Source organism: Oncorhynchus mykiss, chromosome 8 (assembly GCF_057628025.1).
Source record: "Oncorhynchus mykiss isolate SJ-2025 chromosome 8, ASM5762802v1, whole genome shotgun sequence".
NCBI classification, from domain to species: Eukaryota; Metazoa; Chordata; class Actinopteri; order Salmoniformes; family Salmonidae; genus Oncorhynchus; species Oncorhynchus mykiss.
In genome coordinates this window covers 37,540,513-37,559,889 of record NC_143029.1, presented here as the reverse complement: position 1 = coordinate 37,559,889, position 19,377 = coordinate 37,540,513, and the positions used below count along the sequence as shown (strand labels likewise).

At 41.8% G+C, this 19,377-nt stretch overlaps 1 protein-coding gene across 1 annotated transcript in view; it reads right to left on the bottom strand.

The window, feature by feature from the left end:
- The window catches only part of LOC110530907 (kelch-like protein 29), a 331,159-nt gene that overhangs the window by 84,182 nt on the left and 227,600 nt on the right, over positions 1–19,377 (bottom strand). Inside the window, exons 6-7 of the mRNA XM_036985426.2 lie at positions 10,319–10,457; positions 1,706–1,902 (exon numbers count right to left, since the gene is read on the bottom strand). Coding sequence (XP_036841321.1) covers positions 1,706–1,902; positions 10,319–10,457 — 336 coding nt within the window. The remainder of the gene's footprint in view (positions 1–1,705; positions 1,903–10,318; positions 10,458–19,377) is intronic.

Here is a 19,377-nt window from a genome sequence, read left to right as displayed (position 1 = left end):
AGGATTAAATGTCAGGAATTGTGAAAAACTGAGTTTAAATCTATTTGGCTAAGGTAAACTTCCAACTTCAACTGTATGTCATAGGTACAGTGCCTTGCGAAAGTATTCGGCCCCCTTGAACTTTGCGACCTTTTGCCACATTTCAGGCTTCAAACATAAAGATATAAAACTGTATTTTTTGTGAAGAATCAACAACAAGTGGGACACAATCATGAAGTGGAACGACATTTATTGGATATTTCAAACTTTTTTAACAAATCAAAAACTGAAAAATTGGGCGTGCAAAATTATTCAGCCCCTTTACTTTCAGTGCAGCAAACTCTCTCCAGAAGTTCAGTGAGGATCTCTGAATGATCCAATGTTGACCTAAATGACTAATGATGATAAATACAATCCACCTGTGTGTAATCAAGTCTCCGTATAAATGCACCTGCACTGTGATAGTCTCAGAGGTCCGTTAAAAGCGCAGAGAGCATCATGAAGAACAAGGAACACACCAGGCAGGTCCGAGATACTGTTGTGAAGAAGTTTAAAGCCGGATTTGGATACAAAAAGATTTCCCAAGCTTTAAACATCCCAAGGAGCACTGTGCAAGCGATAATATTGAAATGGAAGGAGTATCAGACCACTGCAAATCTACCAAGACCTGGCCGTCCCTCTAAACTTTCAGCTCATACAAGGAGAAGACTGATCAGAGATGCAGCCAAGAGGCCCATGATCACTCTGGATGAACTGCAGAGATCTACAGCTGAGGTGGGAGACTCTGTCCATAGGACAACAATCAGTCGTATATTGCACAAATCTGGCCTTTATGGAAGAGTGGCAAGAAGAAAGCCATTTCTTAAAGATATCCATAAAAAGTGTCGGTTAAAGTTTTCCACAAGCCACCTGGGAGACACACCAAACGTGGAAGAATGTGCTCTGGTCAGATGAAACCAAAATTGAACTTTTTGGCAACAATGCAAAACGTTATGTTTGGCGTAAAAGCAACACAGCTGAACACACCATCCCCACTGTCAAACATGGTGGTGGCAGCATCATGGTTTGGGCCTGCTTTTCTTCAGCAGGGACAGGGAAGATGGTTCAAATTGATGGGAAGATGGATGGAGCCAAATACAGGACCATTCTGGAAGAAAACCTGATGGAGTCTGCAAAAGACCTGAGACTGGGACAGAGATTTGTCTTCCAACAAGACAATGATCCAAAACATAAAGCAAAATCTACAATGGAATGGTTCAAAAATAAACATATCCAGGTGTTAGAATGGCCAAGTCAAAGTCCAGACCTGAATCCAATCGAGAATCTGTGGAAAGAACTGAAAACTGCTGTTCACAAATGCTCTCCATCCAACCTCACTGAGCTCGAGCTGTTTTGCAAGGAGGAATGGGAACAATTTCAGTCTCTCGATGTGCAAAACTGATAGAGACATACCCCAAGCGACTTACAGCTGTAATCGCAGCAAAAGGTGGCGCTACAAAGTATTAACTTAAGGGGGCTGAATAATTTTGCACGCCCAATTTTTCAGTTTTTGATTTGTTAAAAAAGTTTGAAATATCCAATAAATGTCGTTCCACTTCATGATTGTGATTGTTGTTGATTCTTCACAAAAAAATACAGTTTATATCTTTATGTTTGAAGCCTGAAATGTGGCAAAAGGTCGCAAAGTTCAAGGGGGCTGAATACTTTCGCAAGGCACTGTACATACCTAGGAAGGACACACCGACTTTGCAGAAGGTGTTGAACTGGAACTTGTTGGCGGCCTCTAGCAGTGTCTTGGCGTTAGCTGAGTCGATGACCAGAGAGCCCGTGTAGACAAACTCCAGCAGCAGCTCCAACACGTCAGCTCCAATGTTGCTCATCTGCAGCTCTAGCTTCTCCCCGCTCCTCGTCTCCCCTGACGACCTGACCAACCAACCACGGTAGACGGGAGTTAGACACCGAAGAGACGCACACACACACACACAACTAGGACAAGAGCTACACACAGATACACACACTCACATACACTCGCACACACACAACCTGGGTCTTTACAAAACAAGGGAAAAATAGCACAATCAATACAATCAAATACAAAAGAAAAAGAAAGGTAGAGAATTTTATTTTTGGAGTCTATTGTTTTTACGGTAAGCGACTAAGGTTTGTAACAGCACACAGTTATGGTAGTTTGTGCTCCATCTGAAACAAAACAGTTCTCTCAAAACAAGGATTAGGAAAGCACAAGTAATGTGTTTGTCTTCATCATGGCAAATTAATATCCAAAAAGGCATGCTTTGACATGTGTTGTCATGTATGCATAGATATTCAAGAAGATGCATACATGCTAATGGCAGACAGATGACAGAGGGATGAGAGGGGGTGATAAAAACCATACATGCACTGACAGATTGGAAAACCACTAGGAATGTTACTGTAGCTGTCTGATGTTTCAATGTTATTGTAATGGAAGACCTTAACCTATGTTAGCTGTGGTATGTCTGAATGCTTGCATCCTGATGCGCCCAACACTACAATCCTGAAGCCCAAGAATCTGGCAGATCATTTGATTTGTTTTTGTGCTTTTTTTCCTGTGTTTTTTTAATGCAACTTTGAGATTCTGTTTTGTCATGAAAAGCGCTACATGAAATACATATATTATTATTATTATTACAATACTGTATGACTATCCTGTGTGCTGTATATCAATGCTACAAATCAGATTCATATAGCCATATACTGTGGTGCTGGGTTGGCTATCTCTAGCTAATGTAGTCCTCCCGGGCCTCGTGGCGAGTGGTTGCGTTAGAGTCCGGCCTGCATTGTGACATCATCAGGATCAGTAATTAGTTGATGTGTTCTAACTCTATGCCTTAATGTCCCATGTGACACAACATAATCTAGTCAAGGGCAAAATAAACAGAATCAATGCACCAGAATGCAGTGTGAGATACTGTGTCCTTCCCCCGAGGGCTGTGGACATAAACAATATGAAAACTACCAACGATTGAGATGGATGGGGTGTATTCTCCTTCTGTTGCTCATATCGACTGGCTACACTGCATAATGCTCAGTGTCTGTCTGTTTCAAGTGGTAATGTCTCTTACTGGGTTGGTGTGAGAGTCAATAAAATAGCTTTATCAGAGCATACAGTCAGACACAGTTTTGATGCAGGATGCAGACAGACGGACACAGACATATGGACAGGATGGTTAGAGTGAAGAGGAAGGAGTGGGAGAGAGAGTGAGAGAAAGGGGGGGGAGGGGGGTGAGAGGAAGAGGGTTGGTTCATCCACAGGGACCAGCAGCCATCCTTCAGAAGGGGGGGAGTTGGGAGGGATTAGGTGGGGTTGGGGGTGGGGTCCATGACTGTTCCTGGGTCTTTTAAATAAGAGATCCCCCCCCCCCCCTGCTCCCCATCACACCTAAACCCAAAGCCCAAAGCCTCTGCCCCCAGCTCGCTGCCACATTCACCAGTAGCCTGTATGCCTGTATATGAACGTAGTTGACATTAGTAGTCATTGAGCCATCTTAGGAGGTGAGAGAAGGGGAGGAGAAGGACGACGCAAAAATAAATAAGACAATGGGGATCTGTCTCTGCATAGATGGACATGGGAGGCTGGAAAGACCAAGACAGTTATTATTTTCCTCCTGCAAAGCAAAAAGCCATAGTGTTGTTATGTTATAGCCTTCCCGCCCTATGCTGTGGCGGTACTAAAGCTAGATAAAAGGGGGGAGGAGGGGGAGGTTGGGGGTGTAGTCCAGGGTTAAGCGATGGTGGGGAAGGGAGGAAGAAGAAGAAAAAGGAAAAATATATATATATATATAAAACAAGAGCATGCTCATCAACCAGGTCAATTAGTGCAATGGGAATCAGCTCGAGTGGCAATTTGTTTTGCCTGAGTGTTTTTGTTATGGAAATGGTCTTTCCGCCTCTTCTCACAGAGGTGGCTGTTTATACTGCTGCATCTGATTGCAGACTTGTTTTTTTATGTAAAAGAGGGATAGAAAGGGAGAGAGCAGGGGAGAGTAAAACAAGAGGGAGAAATTGAGAGAGGAATCTGTTTACGAAAAACGCACCACTCTTTTCCGAAAGAAAGAGTATTTCATTCAGCGTAGACTGTCAGAAAGGGGGAGCAGAAAGAGAGGGGATGTGTCATATATGGGTCTCTAATGTGTCCTTGTGTAAAATGACTATCTTATAGGGACCATTCACCATGTTTTCTCACATTTCAGCTGGGGAAATACACTGATTCCCGCAGACATTTTACTCTGTGTGCTCAAAGGAATCCAAGCTCATCCAAAATATACACGTTTGTGGGAGAATACTAAATGTTACTTGTTTTATTATTGTCACCAGCAAAAAATGAATCAAACATGGATTTAACATAGCGTGCCTGCCCGTTTGACGATGTAATTAGAGTTTAGTTTGTGTTGGTTTGTTTGTATTGGAGGCTTTTTGAGGCTACATTCATGACAATGGGTGAGGTGGGTTAGCTATTGTGTCTCTCTATTGAGGCACGTCCAGGTGTGCAGAGTGACAGTAGTGGGTCCATGGCTGCATCTCAATAGTCATAAAGTGCTTTCCCCTGTCCAACAATGTGTTTTCAGATGATTGCAGATGAAGGAAATGAGATGAGAAGAGGAGGCCACTCCTGAAGACTAACAAGTACAGTAACAACCCTGAGCCACACGAGGCCCAACACGTACACTTGAGCGTGTTTTGAGCAGCCGCAGAGTGGCACAGCTAATAGTTAGGTTAATTAACCCATGACATTGTGGGCATTGCGGTTCAGAATCATATCCTGAGCTGGACAGGTTACTCTAAATGTAATCCATTATAGTTACTAATTACCTGTCCAAAATTGTAATAACTTTTTGGATTACCCAAACTCAGTAACATAACATTACTTTCTTACTTTTGGATTACTTTCCCCTTAATTAAGAGGCATTAGAAGAAGACAAAAAGGATCCATCTTCATAGTGGTCTCTGACTTGTGGTCAGTCTCGCTCAGGTGGAACAAACTCACACATGCACCTTTTTTAATGCTGGACTTAAATGTCATTGAGAAAACAGAAAGGTGTCAATGTATTTTTTTTGCCAACATCCTTTCTGAATTTAAATGTAATCCAAGAAGTAATCATCTAGATTTTTTAACTGGTAACATAACTGATTATAGTTAGTGTTTCTACAACCCAAACCTGTGGACACACTGCTGTTTTTTGTCTTAAGCGCGAAGCATTGAGTGGAGTAAACCGTGCTATAGAAGAGAATAAAATTGGACAAAAGAAAAGGATTAGGATTTTGGACTATTATTATTATGGCTAGGGCTTCCAGTAGAGACAGAGGATGAGGAGGACAGAAGTCTTGTTCAGATTTGTCGACACTCAGAGGATCTTTCAGAGCAGAGTCTAGGTTTGTTTATGCTATCCACTGCTGTGACCATATATATGGCTTACAGTACAGCTGGTTGAAATGACGTCATTCGGGCTTGTAAGGATGTTATTTGAATGTGTTTCAGTTTTGCGGTAATGCATACTGTCTCACTGACAGGACAGCAGTAGGGGAATAGTACGCGCTTGCTGGAATCTCAGCTGGAGGATTCTACCACCCAGAGAGCACATGTTGACAAGGAAGACTAAAAGCTTTAGTCTCACTTTCTCCTCTCCGACTTATAACAGACTCTGCCCGGGCTCAGACAGAATTAGGGCTGTGACGATACGAGTATCGTGATACCTCTTTAAAGAAAACAACTCATGTTGGAGTCACATTTACGCTGAACCAAAACATAAACGCCTACGTGTAAATTGTTGGTCCTATGGTTTCATGAGCTGAAATAAAAGATCCCAGAAATGTTCCATTCGCACAAAAAAAAAAAGCTTATTTCTCTCAAATGTGCACAAATTTCTTTACATCCCTGTTGGTGAGCATTTTAGCCTTTGTCAAGATGATCCGTCCACCTGACAGGTGTGGCATATCAAGAAGCTGATTAAACAGTATGATCATTACACAGGTGCACCTTGTGCTGGGGAGAATAAAAGGCCACTCTAAAATGTGCAGTTTTGTCACACAACACAATGCCACAGAAGTCTCAAGTTTTGAGGGAGCATACAATTGTCATGATGACTGCAGGAATGTCCACCAGAGCTGTTGCCAGAGAATCCAATGTTTATTTCTCTACCATAAGCCACCTCCAATGTCATTCTAGAGAATTTGGTAGTATTTCCAACCAGCCTCAAAACTACAGACCAGGTATAACCACAGCAGCCCAGGACCTCCACATCCAGCTTCTTCACCTGATGGATTGTCTGAGGGGACAGGGGGCAGGGTTCTGAGGAGTATTTATGTCTTTTGTGGTAAAAAAAATAAAAATACAACATTCTGATTGGGTGGGCCTGGCTCCCAAGTGGGTGGGCCTATTGTTCAGTATATTTATTTTACATACAGAAAGTTTTTATGGGACCAAAGAGTCAGGTCTGCCTCGGTTATCTTTTTCGGCATGGAAAAAATATTGCGATACTGGTATTATCACAGCCCTAGGCAGAATCATATGAAAACAGAAAGAGAGACTGCTCAGACAGTGTGTGCCTTTACACTAGGCCCTGCCGCTGAGCTGCACCAGATGCACTGTGCCCATAAATTAAGGGGGTGCAGAGCATACTTATTGAAACTCCAGATGGGGAAAATGGAATTACTGGGGGTGATCGTTGGTCTGTGGTCTTTCTGGACTGAGCAGCAGCAGCCTCTAAAGGGGAGGTAATAGGTTTTTGGTGGGTGAGTGCCGGGCTTGTTACATCGTTCAAGTAGCAGGTTCGGGACGACTGGCAATTTCTGACAAGTTTAATGCGAAAGAGGAGGGAGATACATCAACGCTGAAAGACAGACAGACAGACAGACAGACAGACAGACAGACAGACAGACAGACAGACAGACAGACAGACAGACAGACAGACAGACAGACACACAGACAGACAGACACAAAGACAGACACACAGACAGACAGACACACAGACAGACAGACACACAGACAGACACACAGACAGACAGACACACAGACAGACACACAGACAGACACACAGACAGACAGACAGACACACAGACAGACACACAGACAGACACACAGACACCCACACACAGACAGACATACAGACAGACACACAGACAGACAGAGATCCTTTAAGATTTTATCGAAATACAACACTATTGTCTACAAGGGTGGGAAATTTAACAAAGTCAGATTTTTTATGATTTACATAAAATTTACGAGATTAAAGTTATATATCATCAGTTCAACTGTATGGACATTGTTAACATCTGTCATGGTTTAATCTTTAGTGATCATTTTGCACAATCATTAATTGCTACTCATCTATCATAATCTAATTGTACTGATCCTTTCACCAAACTGACTATAAATTAGTGTTTTATAAAGTACATTAAATATCAACACCATTTTTTAAATATTATGAATATTTAAAAAATGCTGCCAACAGGAAATAGCTAGGACTACATCCTGGGTATGATACAGAAAACGGTCACAATTTATTTGGATTGTCTGGATTTTCCATCTGTAGATGGAACAAACTATCTGTCGATAAGCAACTGCTTGCTAAGGTTAAGGTTAGGTTTAATATAAAGGTTAGTGCAAGGGTTAGGGTTCAAGCCTGGGTTAGGGTTAGTGGATAGTTGAAATGTTACTGATAGTCTGTAGAGCATCTATCCAAATAAAGTGTCACCCAGAAACCTCATCTCACCCAAACTCACATACTGTAGCTATAATGATTCAAATATAATCATATAAAAAATTATATTTCAAAACCATTTTCTAAATTGCTCTGCAATTTACTTAACTAAAAAAGGAAACACCATAACCTACTAAATGAAAACGACTTTCCTGAATGTAAACAAGAATTTCATCATTACTTAGCCACTTCACAAAGTGCCAGCTGGGCATATGTTCCAATTTAGACTCACATTTCTTGTGTGTGTGTGTGTGTATGTGTATATGTGTGTGTGGAAGAGGTGCTCAACCTCTGATATTACATCTCTACTCTCTCTCTCTCTGAGTGAAGGCTGGCTGTCTGGATAACACAGGAGTTATACAGGCCTGCACCTGCCCACGCACGCACGCACGCACGCAAAAGCACGTGCATATGCACACACACACACACGCTGTGGTAGTTTATGAGGCTCTGACAGGGAGTCCCGACAGCAGTGAGTACCTCGATAGCGGGAGGTAGTGGGCAGCACAGGGAGAGCGTGAAGAGGGCGTTTCTCTCTTTCATTCGACCTCATAAAGATCTGGACACGGTGCGGGGCATGTGTGGCATCAGCATAATTCCACAGGAGCTGGAAAGTGACCTGAATGGCACAGAGACACTGTAACTCAATGACAGGACCTTTGGCGGGGACCTACTCTTCTCTCTCTCCCTCTGGTTTCTCTCTCGCTCTTTCTCTCCTCGCTCTCTTTAACCAACTCAGTGACACCCTATCACACTGCGCAACACCTCAGAGAGCCAGAGCTAAAATGGCACCGCTTTTTCTCGGTCGCCTCTCCCGCTCGCCCTCCCTCTCTCTGTGTTGTGTTTGGCAGTAAACACGCCAATAAAACCGAGAGGTGCCACATGCACAAGTCAAGAGCATGTATCGTTCTATTTGCACTGTACTGTACATGCCGTGATGAATTCCAACAACGTCATAACAACTTGAACTTATATGACTCATAATTATACCATTATAAAAGTTATACAATTATCGATTAGTATAACATACATATTCATGGATTATACCACTAACTGCACGGTTAAATGGGAAATTCTATTGTTGATTTAATCTAGATAAGAAAGACCCACGTTAGGATGACAAATTAATGTCGTTTTACAATAAATTATACATTTAATGAGAATTTTCTCTATCAAGCAAGTACAATATAAGAACGTATGCAGGCAGGCAGATGAACCTAACCTGATACAAATGATTTCCATTCCTATGGGGACTTTGTGACTTTCTGGGGACCTTTTCTCTATGCAGGACCTAACTCTCTATGCACAACCTAACTTTGGCACAGATAAGGGAGAGAAACAGGGGAATCCTATCGACAGCTCCACCAACACAAGTCTGTCTGTAGCAAACTGAAGGTTGTGGGTTGTGTGCCGTGTGGATGTGCACTGTATGTGTGAATATGAGTAGGGTGTGGTTGAGAGAGGGCTGGTGCTCGCTATTCTCTCAGTGCCCATCCCCATTCAGCAAGAACAACTGTTTGTGTGTGTGTGTGTGAGAGAGAGAGTGTGTTCTTCTGGCCTGTGTGTTGTGCATGCTGATGTGAGTGACACACACAAAGCATCTCCTGGCTGGCTCGCCTCCATGTCTGATAAGCAGCGTGGCGCCCTCTGATGAACTCACAATAGAGCCAGCTTGGCTGCAGGGCAACTAGCAGGCAGCCTCCCTCAGATTTTAGACTGGTGCTTCCTATTGTAATGTACAGTGTCTCTCTCTCTCTAGTCTTTGTCTGTCTGTCTGCACGCGGTGCACAGGAGAACAAACACACATGTCAAGGAGACGAGGGAACATTGGTTGCGGGACACCTGCAAGAACCTGAAGTCAGGGTGAGGACGCTAGGAGATGGCTTTGGCTCAGCTTGAAGAAAATACCACCCCCCCACACACACACACACTTTGCAAACACAGGAACAACCAAGGAACACATCCTAGCACTGGCAGGTAAACCTCCAATCACATCAGCATACACACACTCACTTGTACAAACACACCCACATAATATAGAACCAAAACAGCCCAGAGACATGTGAGGGATAGACTCATGGGGAACTAGTCAGGTCCACTTCAAATGAAACATGGAGAATGGTGTTAACCTGTGAAAATAGTGATTGGCTAAAGAGTAGTGTGGTGGTGAGAGATGTGGCTCATGTTTGTTTTCTCCTCTGTTTGCAACTCGGAAGCGTCCCCATCTTTTTAATACACTAATGGTAACCTATAGTTTGTTCATTTGGTTGAAAGCCCCTACAGTTGTGAGTCTTGGAACCCCCCCAGTCATTGAACGTTTTCTCTGCTCATCAAAATGTAAATGCAGTTATTTGTCTCTATACGGTAAGGAAAAGGTAGACTCGGGTGACCTTTTCTGTCCCATGGTTTTAGAGGTACATTCATTTGGAGCGGGAGGAGAAGGAGGCTGCTGGCCCTGTGATAGGAACCAAAAGTCTTCACACACCTGTAAGAGAGAAAAGGGGGGGAGGGAAGACAAAAAAAAAAGCCACACAAATGCACCCTATGAAAAGAACAGATTGGATCAAAAGCAGGTGAGGGAGGGGGAGGGGAAGGCAAACCTTTTCACCAGGTCCTTGAAATAAAGGCTGCAGGAAGCTAGAACATTTTGGTGGACTTCAAACTCTTTGCCTTCAACAATTATTTTCAGGTCTGTAAACTCTTTCGCTCTGCGCTGTTGGTTCAACTCCTTCAACATCTCTGTAGAACAAAGAAGAAACAAGACAAGGCCATATTCCACTTTAGAATTAGAATGTGCTCCTTATATATATATATATATATACAAATATGATTATAGAAATATATCATGGTAATTAGAAGTAGAGGGGGAACAACAGAGAGGGCCAATTATAAAAACATTATTACCGGCCAGGCTTAATAGCTTCATTACATTGCAGAGAAGAGAAAATACATAGAGTTTCATAAACATTTCAGTGTTGCAGGCAGGGAACGTGTGCATGTGTAATAACATAGGCAAGCTCAGGAGTTCTACAGTTCTGTACTGAGGAGTTAGTGGAGTGATTATAAGCAGAACCGTCTGGAAGGTATACGAGTATTCACAGCGCACGCTGTGGTGGTTGGGCTTAATATGAAAGACAAGACACTTTGTTTGAATACATTTGGCGTGTGTGCATTTGCATACCACTATGAATTCAACTAAAGGAACCCAAATAAAATGTAGAACCGACTCAAATAAATGTGCGGCGGAAACGAGATACATTATTCATCGTTAGTCATATTTCTTGGGCGTTTTACCAGAAGCATCCTCCATCGTACCCTGGGCACGTTAACCCATTGAACCTCGCTGAACTACAACAACACTGTCCAAGCCAGAAAAATGAATGAAAAGAAAACAAACATCTACACACTTGTCATCCTCTCAAAAAAAATGTCATCTCCTAAATATCGCTAGGCAACATGGAGAAGCAACCTAGTAAATATATGCATCGAGCAAACCAGGCCTATTGTTGAGCTGAATGGGGAAGTCAGTGAGAGAGTTAGAGGAAAGGGTTTTTCTATTGTTTTAATGAGGCACCATGAGGCGACACGGAGTGTACGAGACAGCAGGGGACCAGCATTTAATCTGTAACAGTATATAGAGAGGGTAATCGATATTACTGTACCTTTAATACACTATACAGTAGGAAACCATCGACTGCACTGCCTTTAATATTGTACAGTAGGAAACCATTGACAGCACTGCCTTTAATACTGTACAGTAGGAAACCATCAACAGCACTGCAACTTTAATACTGTACTGTAGGAAACCATCAACAGCACTGTACCTTTAATACTGTACAGTAGGAAACCATCAACAACACTGTCCCTTTAATACTGTACAATAGGAAACCATCAACAGCACTGTACCTTTAATACTGTACAGTAGGAAACCATCAACAGCACTGTACCTTTAATACTGTACAGTAGGAAACCATCAATAGCACTGTACCTTTAATACTGTACAGTAGGAAACCATCAACAGCACTGTACCTTTAATACTGTACAGTAGGAAACCATCAACAGCACTGTACCTTTAATACTGTACAGTAGGAAACCATCAACAGCCCTGCACATAGTACTGTACAGTAGGAAACCATCAACAGCCCTGCACCTTTAATACTGTACAGTAGGAAACCATCAACAGCACTGTACCTTTAATACTGTACAGCAGGAAACCATCAACAGCACTGCAACTTTAATACTGTACAGTAGGAAACCATCAAAAACACTACCTTTAATACTGTACAGTAGGAAACCATCAACAGCACTGTACCTTTAATACTGTACAGTAGGAAACCATCAACAGCACTGTACCTTTAATACTGTACAGTAGGACACCATCGACAGCACTGTACCTTTAATACTGTACAGTAGGACACCATCAACAACACTGTACCTTTAATACTGTACAGTAGGAAACCATCAACAGCACTGTACCTTTAATACTGTACAGTAGGAAACCATCAACAGCACTGTACCTTTAATACTGTACAGCAGGAAACCATCAACAGCACTGTACCTTTAATACTGTACAGTAGGAAACCATCAACAGCACTGTACCTTTAATACTGTACAGTAGGACACCATCGACAGCACTGTACCTTTAATACTGTACAGTAGGAAACCATCAACAACACTGTACCTTTAATACTGTACAGTAGGAAACCATCAACAGCACTGTACATTTAATACTGTACAGTAGGAAACCATCAACAGCACTGTACCTTTAATACTGTACAGCAGGAAACCATCAACAGCACTGTACCTTTAATACTGTACAGTAGGAAACCATCAACAGCACTGTACCTTTAATACTGTACAGTAGGAAACCATAAACAGCACTGTACCTTTAATACTGTACAGTAGGAAACCATCAACAGCACTGTACCTTTAATACTGTACAGTAGGAAACCATCAACAGCACTGTACCTTTAATACTGTACAGTAGGAAACCATCAAAAACACTACCTTTAAAACTGTACAGTAGGACACCATCAACAGCACTGTACCTTTAACACTGTACAGTAGGAAACCATCAACAGCACTGTACCTTTAATACTGTACAGTAGGAAACCATCAACAGCACTGTACCTTTAATACTGTACAGTAGGAAACCATCAACAGCACTGTACCTTTAATACTGTACAGTAGGACACCATCAACAGCACTGTACCTTTAATACTGTACAGTAGGAAACCATCAACAGCACTGTACCTTTAATACTGTACAGTAGGAAACCATCGACAGCACTGTCTTTAATACTGTACAGCAGGAAACCATCAACAGCACTGCAACTGTAATACTGTACAGTAGGAAACCATCAAAAACACTACCTTTAATACTGTACAGTAGGAAACCATCAACAGCACTGTACCTTTAATACTGTACAGTAGGAAACCATCAACAGCACTGTACCTTTAATACTGTACAGTAGGAAACCATCAACAGCACTGTACCTTTAATACTGTACAGTAGGAAACCATCGACAGCACTGTACCTTTAATACTGTACAGTAGGACACCATCGACAGCACTGTACCTTTAATACTGTACAGGGACACCATCAACAGCACTGTACCTTTAATACTGTACAGTAGGAAACCATAAACAGCACTGTACCTTTAATACTGTACAGTATTAAACCATCAACAGCACTGTACCTTTAATACTGTACAGTAGGAAACCATCAACAGCACTGTACCTTTAATACTGTACAGTAGGAAACCATCAAAAACACTACCTTTAAAACTGTACAGTAGGACACCATCAACAGCACTGTACCTTTAACACTGTACAGTAGGAAACCATCAACAGCACTGTACCTTTAATACTGTACAGTAGGACACCATCGACAGCACTGTACCTTTAATACTGTACAGTAGGAAACCATCAACAGCACTGTACCTTTAATACTGTACAGTAGGACACCATCAACAGCACTGTACCTTTAATACTGTACAGTAGGAAACCATCAACAGCACTGTACCTTTAATACTGTACAGCAGGAAACCATTGACAGCACTGTCTTTAATACTGTACAGTAGGAAACCATCGACAGCACTGCCTTTAATACTGTACAGTAGGAAACCTTCGACAGCACTGCCTTTAATACTGTACAGTAGGAAACCATCAACAGCACTGTACCTTTAATACTGTACAGTAGGAAACCATCAACAGCACTGTACCTTTAATACTGTACAGTAGGAAACCATCAACAGCACTGTACCTTTAATACTGTACAGTAGGAAACCATCAACAGCACTGTACCTTTAATACTGTACAGTAGGAAACCATCAAAAACACTACCTTTAAAACTGTACAGTAGGACACCATCAACAGCACTGTACCTTTAACACTGTACAGTAGGAAACCATCAACAGCACTGTACCTTTAATACTGTACAGTAGGAAACCATCAAAAACACTACCTTTAATACTGTACAGTAGGAAACCATCAACAGCACTGTACCTTTAATACTGTACAGTAGGAACCCATCAACAGCACTGTACCGTTAATACTGTACAGTAGGACACCATCAACAGCACTGTACCTTAATAGTGTAAAAGCCAGACCCTGGTCGGTCCAATAGGGTCAGATATTTTTGTATTCTTGACTTTCCATGTACCCCTGTAAAAGATAAGACGTTCTTGTAAAAGTTATTAGCGGTTCGGGTAATCTGATCCTAGATATGTGACTAAGGGCAATATCTACATAGAGCCACATCCTTCAGTTGACTGTACACAGCTTTTCTCCAACTCTCTGCAGAGCTCAGACAATGTCTCCTCATGCTACACTCCAATCCACAAAGTGGCATCTGCAAAGCTGCAAAACCCTCAGCTGTGGACGGCAGTAATGGACCATCACAGACCTGTAGACATGTATTATGAACTAAATGGAACTCTGCCCTGACACACCCTGCTAACATCCAAATGATCCCAGCTTAGCCATGGACCAATGGGCTGCTACTGTACAATCCTAACTCGTTATTGGTCTCAAATGTGCTGTACAACAGAGGTGTGTGTGTGTGTGTGTGTGTGTGTGTGTGTGTGTGTGTGTGTACATTCGTGTCTGTAATTGCATGCGTGTGCAACCCCAATTGTAATATAAACGTAAAGCAGTTTCGTTTGTGTAATAGTCATGAAACGCCCAGTCAGTTTACCTACCGTAAGCTCAACTCAGACTCAAACGCCCAGGATTCAATTAACCTGCTCTGACATTAGCCACACTGTTTGGCTGGAAATATTCCCTCATTTAGCTTCCACTTTCTCTTGACTGACACTAGCAGCTCACTGGCAAATTAATTTAGCAAACTAAATTATACAGTATTAAGCCGCATGACAAATAAGAGCAATTCAAGACGGAGTCTTTCGGTGGCTGCATGTGGAAAACCCTCTCGAAGCAGAGCATCCTTGTCAGACATATCACATCAAGGAATTAACTGACTGAAAGTGCCCGTTTCTGACCATTAACCACACTGAATAAAATGCTAGAATGAAAAAAATGTAATGAATCAATAAATAGGCCTAATATTTGGCCAAAAAACAGAGGGATATGAACTGCCTTGGCATCATTATGGTGACCAACAATATGAAATCAACTCTATGAGTGGAGAGAGAGAGACTGAGACAAAGAGACAGAGACAGAGAGACAGACATTGAGACAGAGTGAGAGACAGTGAGACAGAGAGAGACCGAGAGACAGAGACAGAGACATTGAGACAGAGTGAGAGAGAGACAGAGCGAGACAGAAAGACAGAGCGAGACAGAGACAGTGAGAGACATTGAGACAGAGTGAGAGAGAGAGATACAGAGTGAGAGAGAGAGACAGAGCGAGACAGAGACAGTGAGAGACAGAGACAGAGCGAGACAGTGAGAGACATTGAGACAGAGTGAGAGAGAGAGATACAGAGAGAGAGAGAGACAGAGCGAGACAGAGACAGTGAGAGACAGAGACAGAGCGAGACAGAGAGAGACAGAGAGACAGAGCGAGACAGAGAGAGCGAGACAGAGAAAGACATTGAGACAGTGAGAGACAGAGCGAGACAGAGAGAGAAACTCGGCTAAGGGATAAGAGCACAATCATGTAACCCACTGCAAACAGAGTCAAAGAGCCACTTCATTCCGTCTCCTATCGTACATGCACAACACTCTCTACAGAAATGTAACATTAGCCTTGCCCTTCAACATTCTCTGCCACTCTCATGCACTAGTCTACACGGCGCTCCAGTGCTGCTTGGCCCTTGGCGGTTGGGCAGTTATCTGATTACTGTGCTGCCTGCGTGGCGTGCCGCGGCCACTGTGAATAGTGAATACATGGTAATTGGAGTTTGCATTGTGTGTCTCCAGCGACCGATATGGCTCTCACCTTCAATTTAGCACAGCGCACGGCATCCATTTACCCCAACACTCAGATTCTGGCAAAAGGAATGAGAGCGAAAGAGAAATGAAACTATATTTTTCAGCAAACAATGCACCCCCCCCCCCCCCCCGAGTGCAGGACGGACACACCTGAATGGCTGATGGAAAAGGTACTAATGGTATATTTGTGTGGGTCGACGGTCACGCCGCACTCCCCTAGAGCAACCCATCATGCCTGGGAGCGTGAAACGGCACGCAGCATCTCCTTTCTCCTCTCTGTCGACAGGGAGTGTGGAGGAGGAGAGTCGCACTCAATATGACCGCGGAGGTCTAGAAAGATAAGCACATTGTTTCACTACACTAGTGGAGGACGGGACTGGCGATGCTGTTGGGTTCCGTTACCCAAAGACCAAATCAGATGCACATCTAGCCATTTTTCTACACACACGTGCATACCGAAGACCATGTTGAAAAGGAAGGAGATAGCCTGTGCACTATTACACCGATAACACATCATTATCCTATCAGGATATTGGTACTTCTGTTGAATTCCACTGAACAGTTTAAGGGAACAAGGAGATCTCACAAACCGATATTAGAGGGATAGTACATTTACAATACAACGTGAAATGGAAAAAAAGAGAATATCCACACACTCTTTACATCATTCCAGAGATTTCTGAAACATGCTTCATTAGAACTCTGGGAGCTATATGGGAACATGTAAACAGTGTGCCAATTCAGCTGCTCACCCGAGTAACCCTACACGACCATAACATTGCCCCAGGAACGTGCGCCCATGTCCCTTCACAGTATCCAATTAGCGCACTCTGTGTATTGTGTACTGTAGACAGACGTAGACACAGGCATCCTTATGCATCGTTGTGTGATTGGCTACTGGGAAGAGACGGTAGAGCATGCCATTGGCTGACAAAATCCGGAGCCATTTTATGGCTGTATCTTTCAGTCGTAAGGGTCTCTGAAAGACAGCCATTTTATGTACTTTCTACATCTGAAGCAAAAAAAAAAAATGTCACAGTTTTAACGCACATATTAAACGTGATTCGTAATAACCGAACCATCGGAGAACCAAACCAAATGGGATGTTACATAGGGTCAATCTAATGTACAGTAGGGGTGACCGGGCCACTGAAACTGTTACAGTTCGACTCAAGACGCAACCCCAGCCACCAAAGATGTGTAGCAGCAACACCCTGATGGGTGAAGCACGACAGCCATTTTGTACCAGACTTCTCAGCACACATCGGCTAGAATAGCCAAAGCCAAACCTTCCCGCAATATTGCTATTTCCTTTGGTTAACTGGCGCACAAATTAGTCATGCATTTAGAGAAAATAATCCTGAAAATTGTTTACTACATTGAACTTTGTGACAGTTCACACTTTCCTTTACGGTGGCCAGGCAGATACTGTAAGGTTTCAGTTAATTAACTGAAATACTCGTTGACCTGCATCCCTGACTCCAATTCAAGTATCAATTCTAGTCACTCCTCACATAACACATCAATTAACATTAATTGTGTTCTCAACATGAAAGACCAAATCAAAACTAAATCTCTGGCATTAAATAAAAGGGGAAATGAAGGGGGGAAAACAATCATATGGATCTAGCAAGTAATGATGTGACCAAAACAACAATGAAGTAGCCCATCATGGATAACATTTTTTTTTTTTAAATACATACGTCTAATTGTTAGTCAGTTCCTGAATTTACCAGACTTTAAAAGTTGATGCCCGTGGGATAAATTAATGTCTACAAATACTGCAACAAAGTACATCAAAAAGAACGATGTACTGTACTAATGAATACGGTACGTTACCAGCATGTGGTTTTAAATAATACAAATGATGAAAATATTGAAAAATTGCATATCCCAAGCATATAGTATAGACATATTTGACATCAGATCTATTTTTCACCGCGCGTTTTGTAATATAAATAAAGCATAGGCATTTCTGATCGACTTTAGAAAGTATTTCAAAAAATATATATTTCAGACTCCTTCCTTCCTCTTCTGTTGACTGCAGTTCAAAATTGGAGCAACATGAGGATATTTCACATCAGTCAAGAAGTCTAATGCATTCAAGTGATGCTCGTAGAATGGACGTGCACTGTCTGACCCTTTGTTCGCAGACTGTTTTCTTTCACACTATTTACAATCAATCCCTTTATACCACTCTTTGGGTAATTAGCCTGAAATAACTATTTTAGCTAATCAATAACTCAATACGGACCCCAGTACTAGCCGCTTTTTAATTTATTTTTTAGCTACTATTATATATGCGCTTAATGCTGTTCAATCTGAAGAGACCCTGGCTCACTCGGTATCTCCTTCTTGTCTAAGGACTCCATTTAGTTGTAAAAACAACACAACAAAAAGGATTGGTTGTCTTTGAGTTGAGACAGCATAGATGAACAAATGTTTTAAAAAATTATTTTATTTAAAAATAGAAGTATTTAATTCCAAGAAAATGTGAAACTATATAAATTGGATCAAAATACTATGGGAATAAAATAAAGTTACTGCTAAATCAACTTAAGATATGTTGTTAGTTTACCGTTAACGGGTCACTACGTTTGTTACATTCCATATTCAAAATGAGTCTAAACTGTATTTTCACCCCTACAAAAAATGCAATTTAGCCAAGATTTTTTCTAAAATCCAGAATTTACATGATTGATCAAATTAACTTAACTACTTTATATAGACTAAGGGAATAATGATGTCAAGGTCACGTCAGTGGCACTTTAAAGCTGAAATACAACACAAAGAAATATATTGTATAACGGACGATCAATTAACACGTTCTCTGTAAAATGGAAATGTTCATATATTTGTAACATGATATTTTATTAACTTAAGTCACCAAAGGGCATAAAGGTGCCCCTTTATGAAAATATAGGCTTTTGAAATGTATTTATCATGAGTATACTAAACTTAAATCTGTATAACGGATTAATTATTCAATTGGGCAATCTATGATCAATAGCGACGCCACATGATTGTGAAAGTCATATGTAGTTCAAAGTAGAAACAACCATGAAACATAAATACAACAAACATATAATAATTACATGGAATTTCCATCAGTATTGAGTAAATCATTTAATGCCTATGACTAGGCTGGACTCGAGTAGTTCTTGCTGAATTTGGATCTCGTAAAAAGCAGGCGAAGGAGGCTGGGTCCAACCAGTGTGATTCAAGCTAATTCTCTTTCATCCCTCAGGTGTCCATTTTGCACCA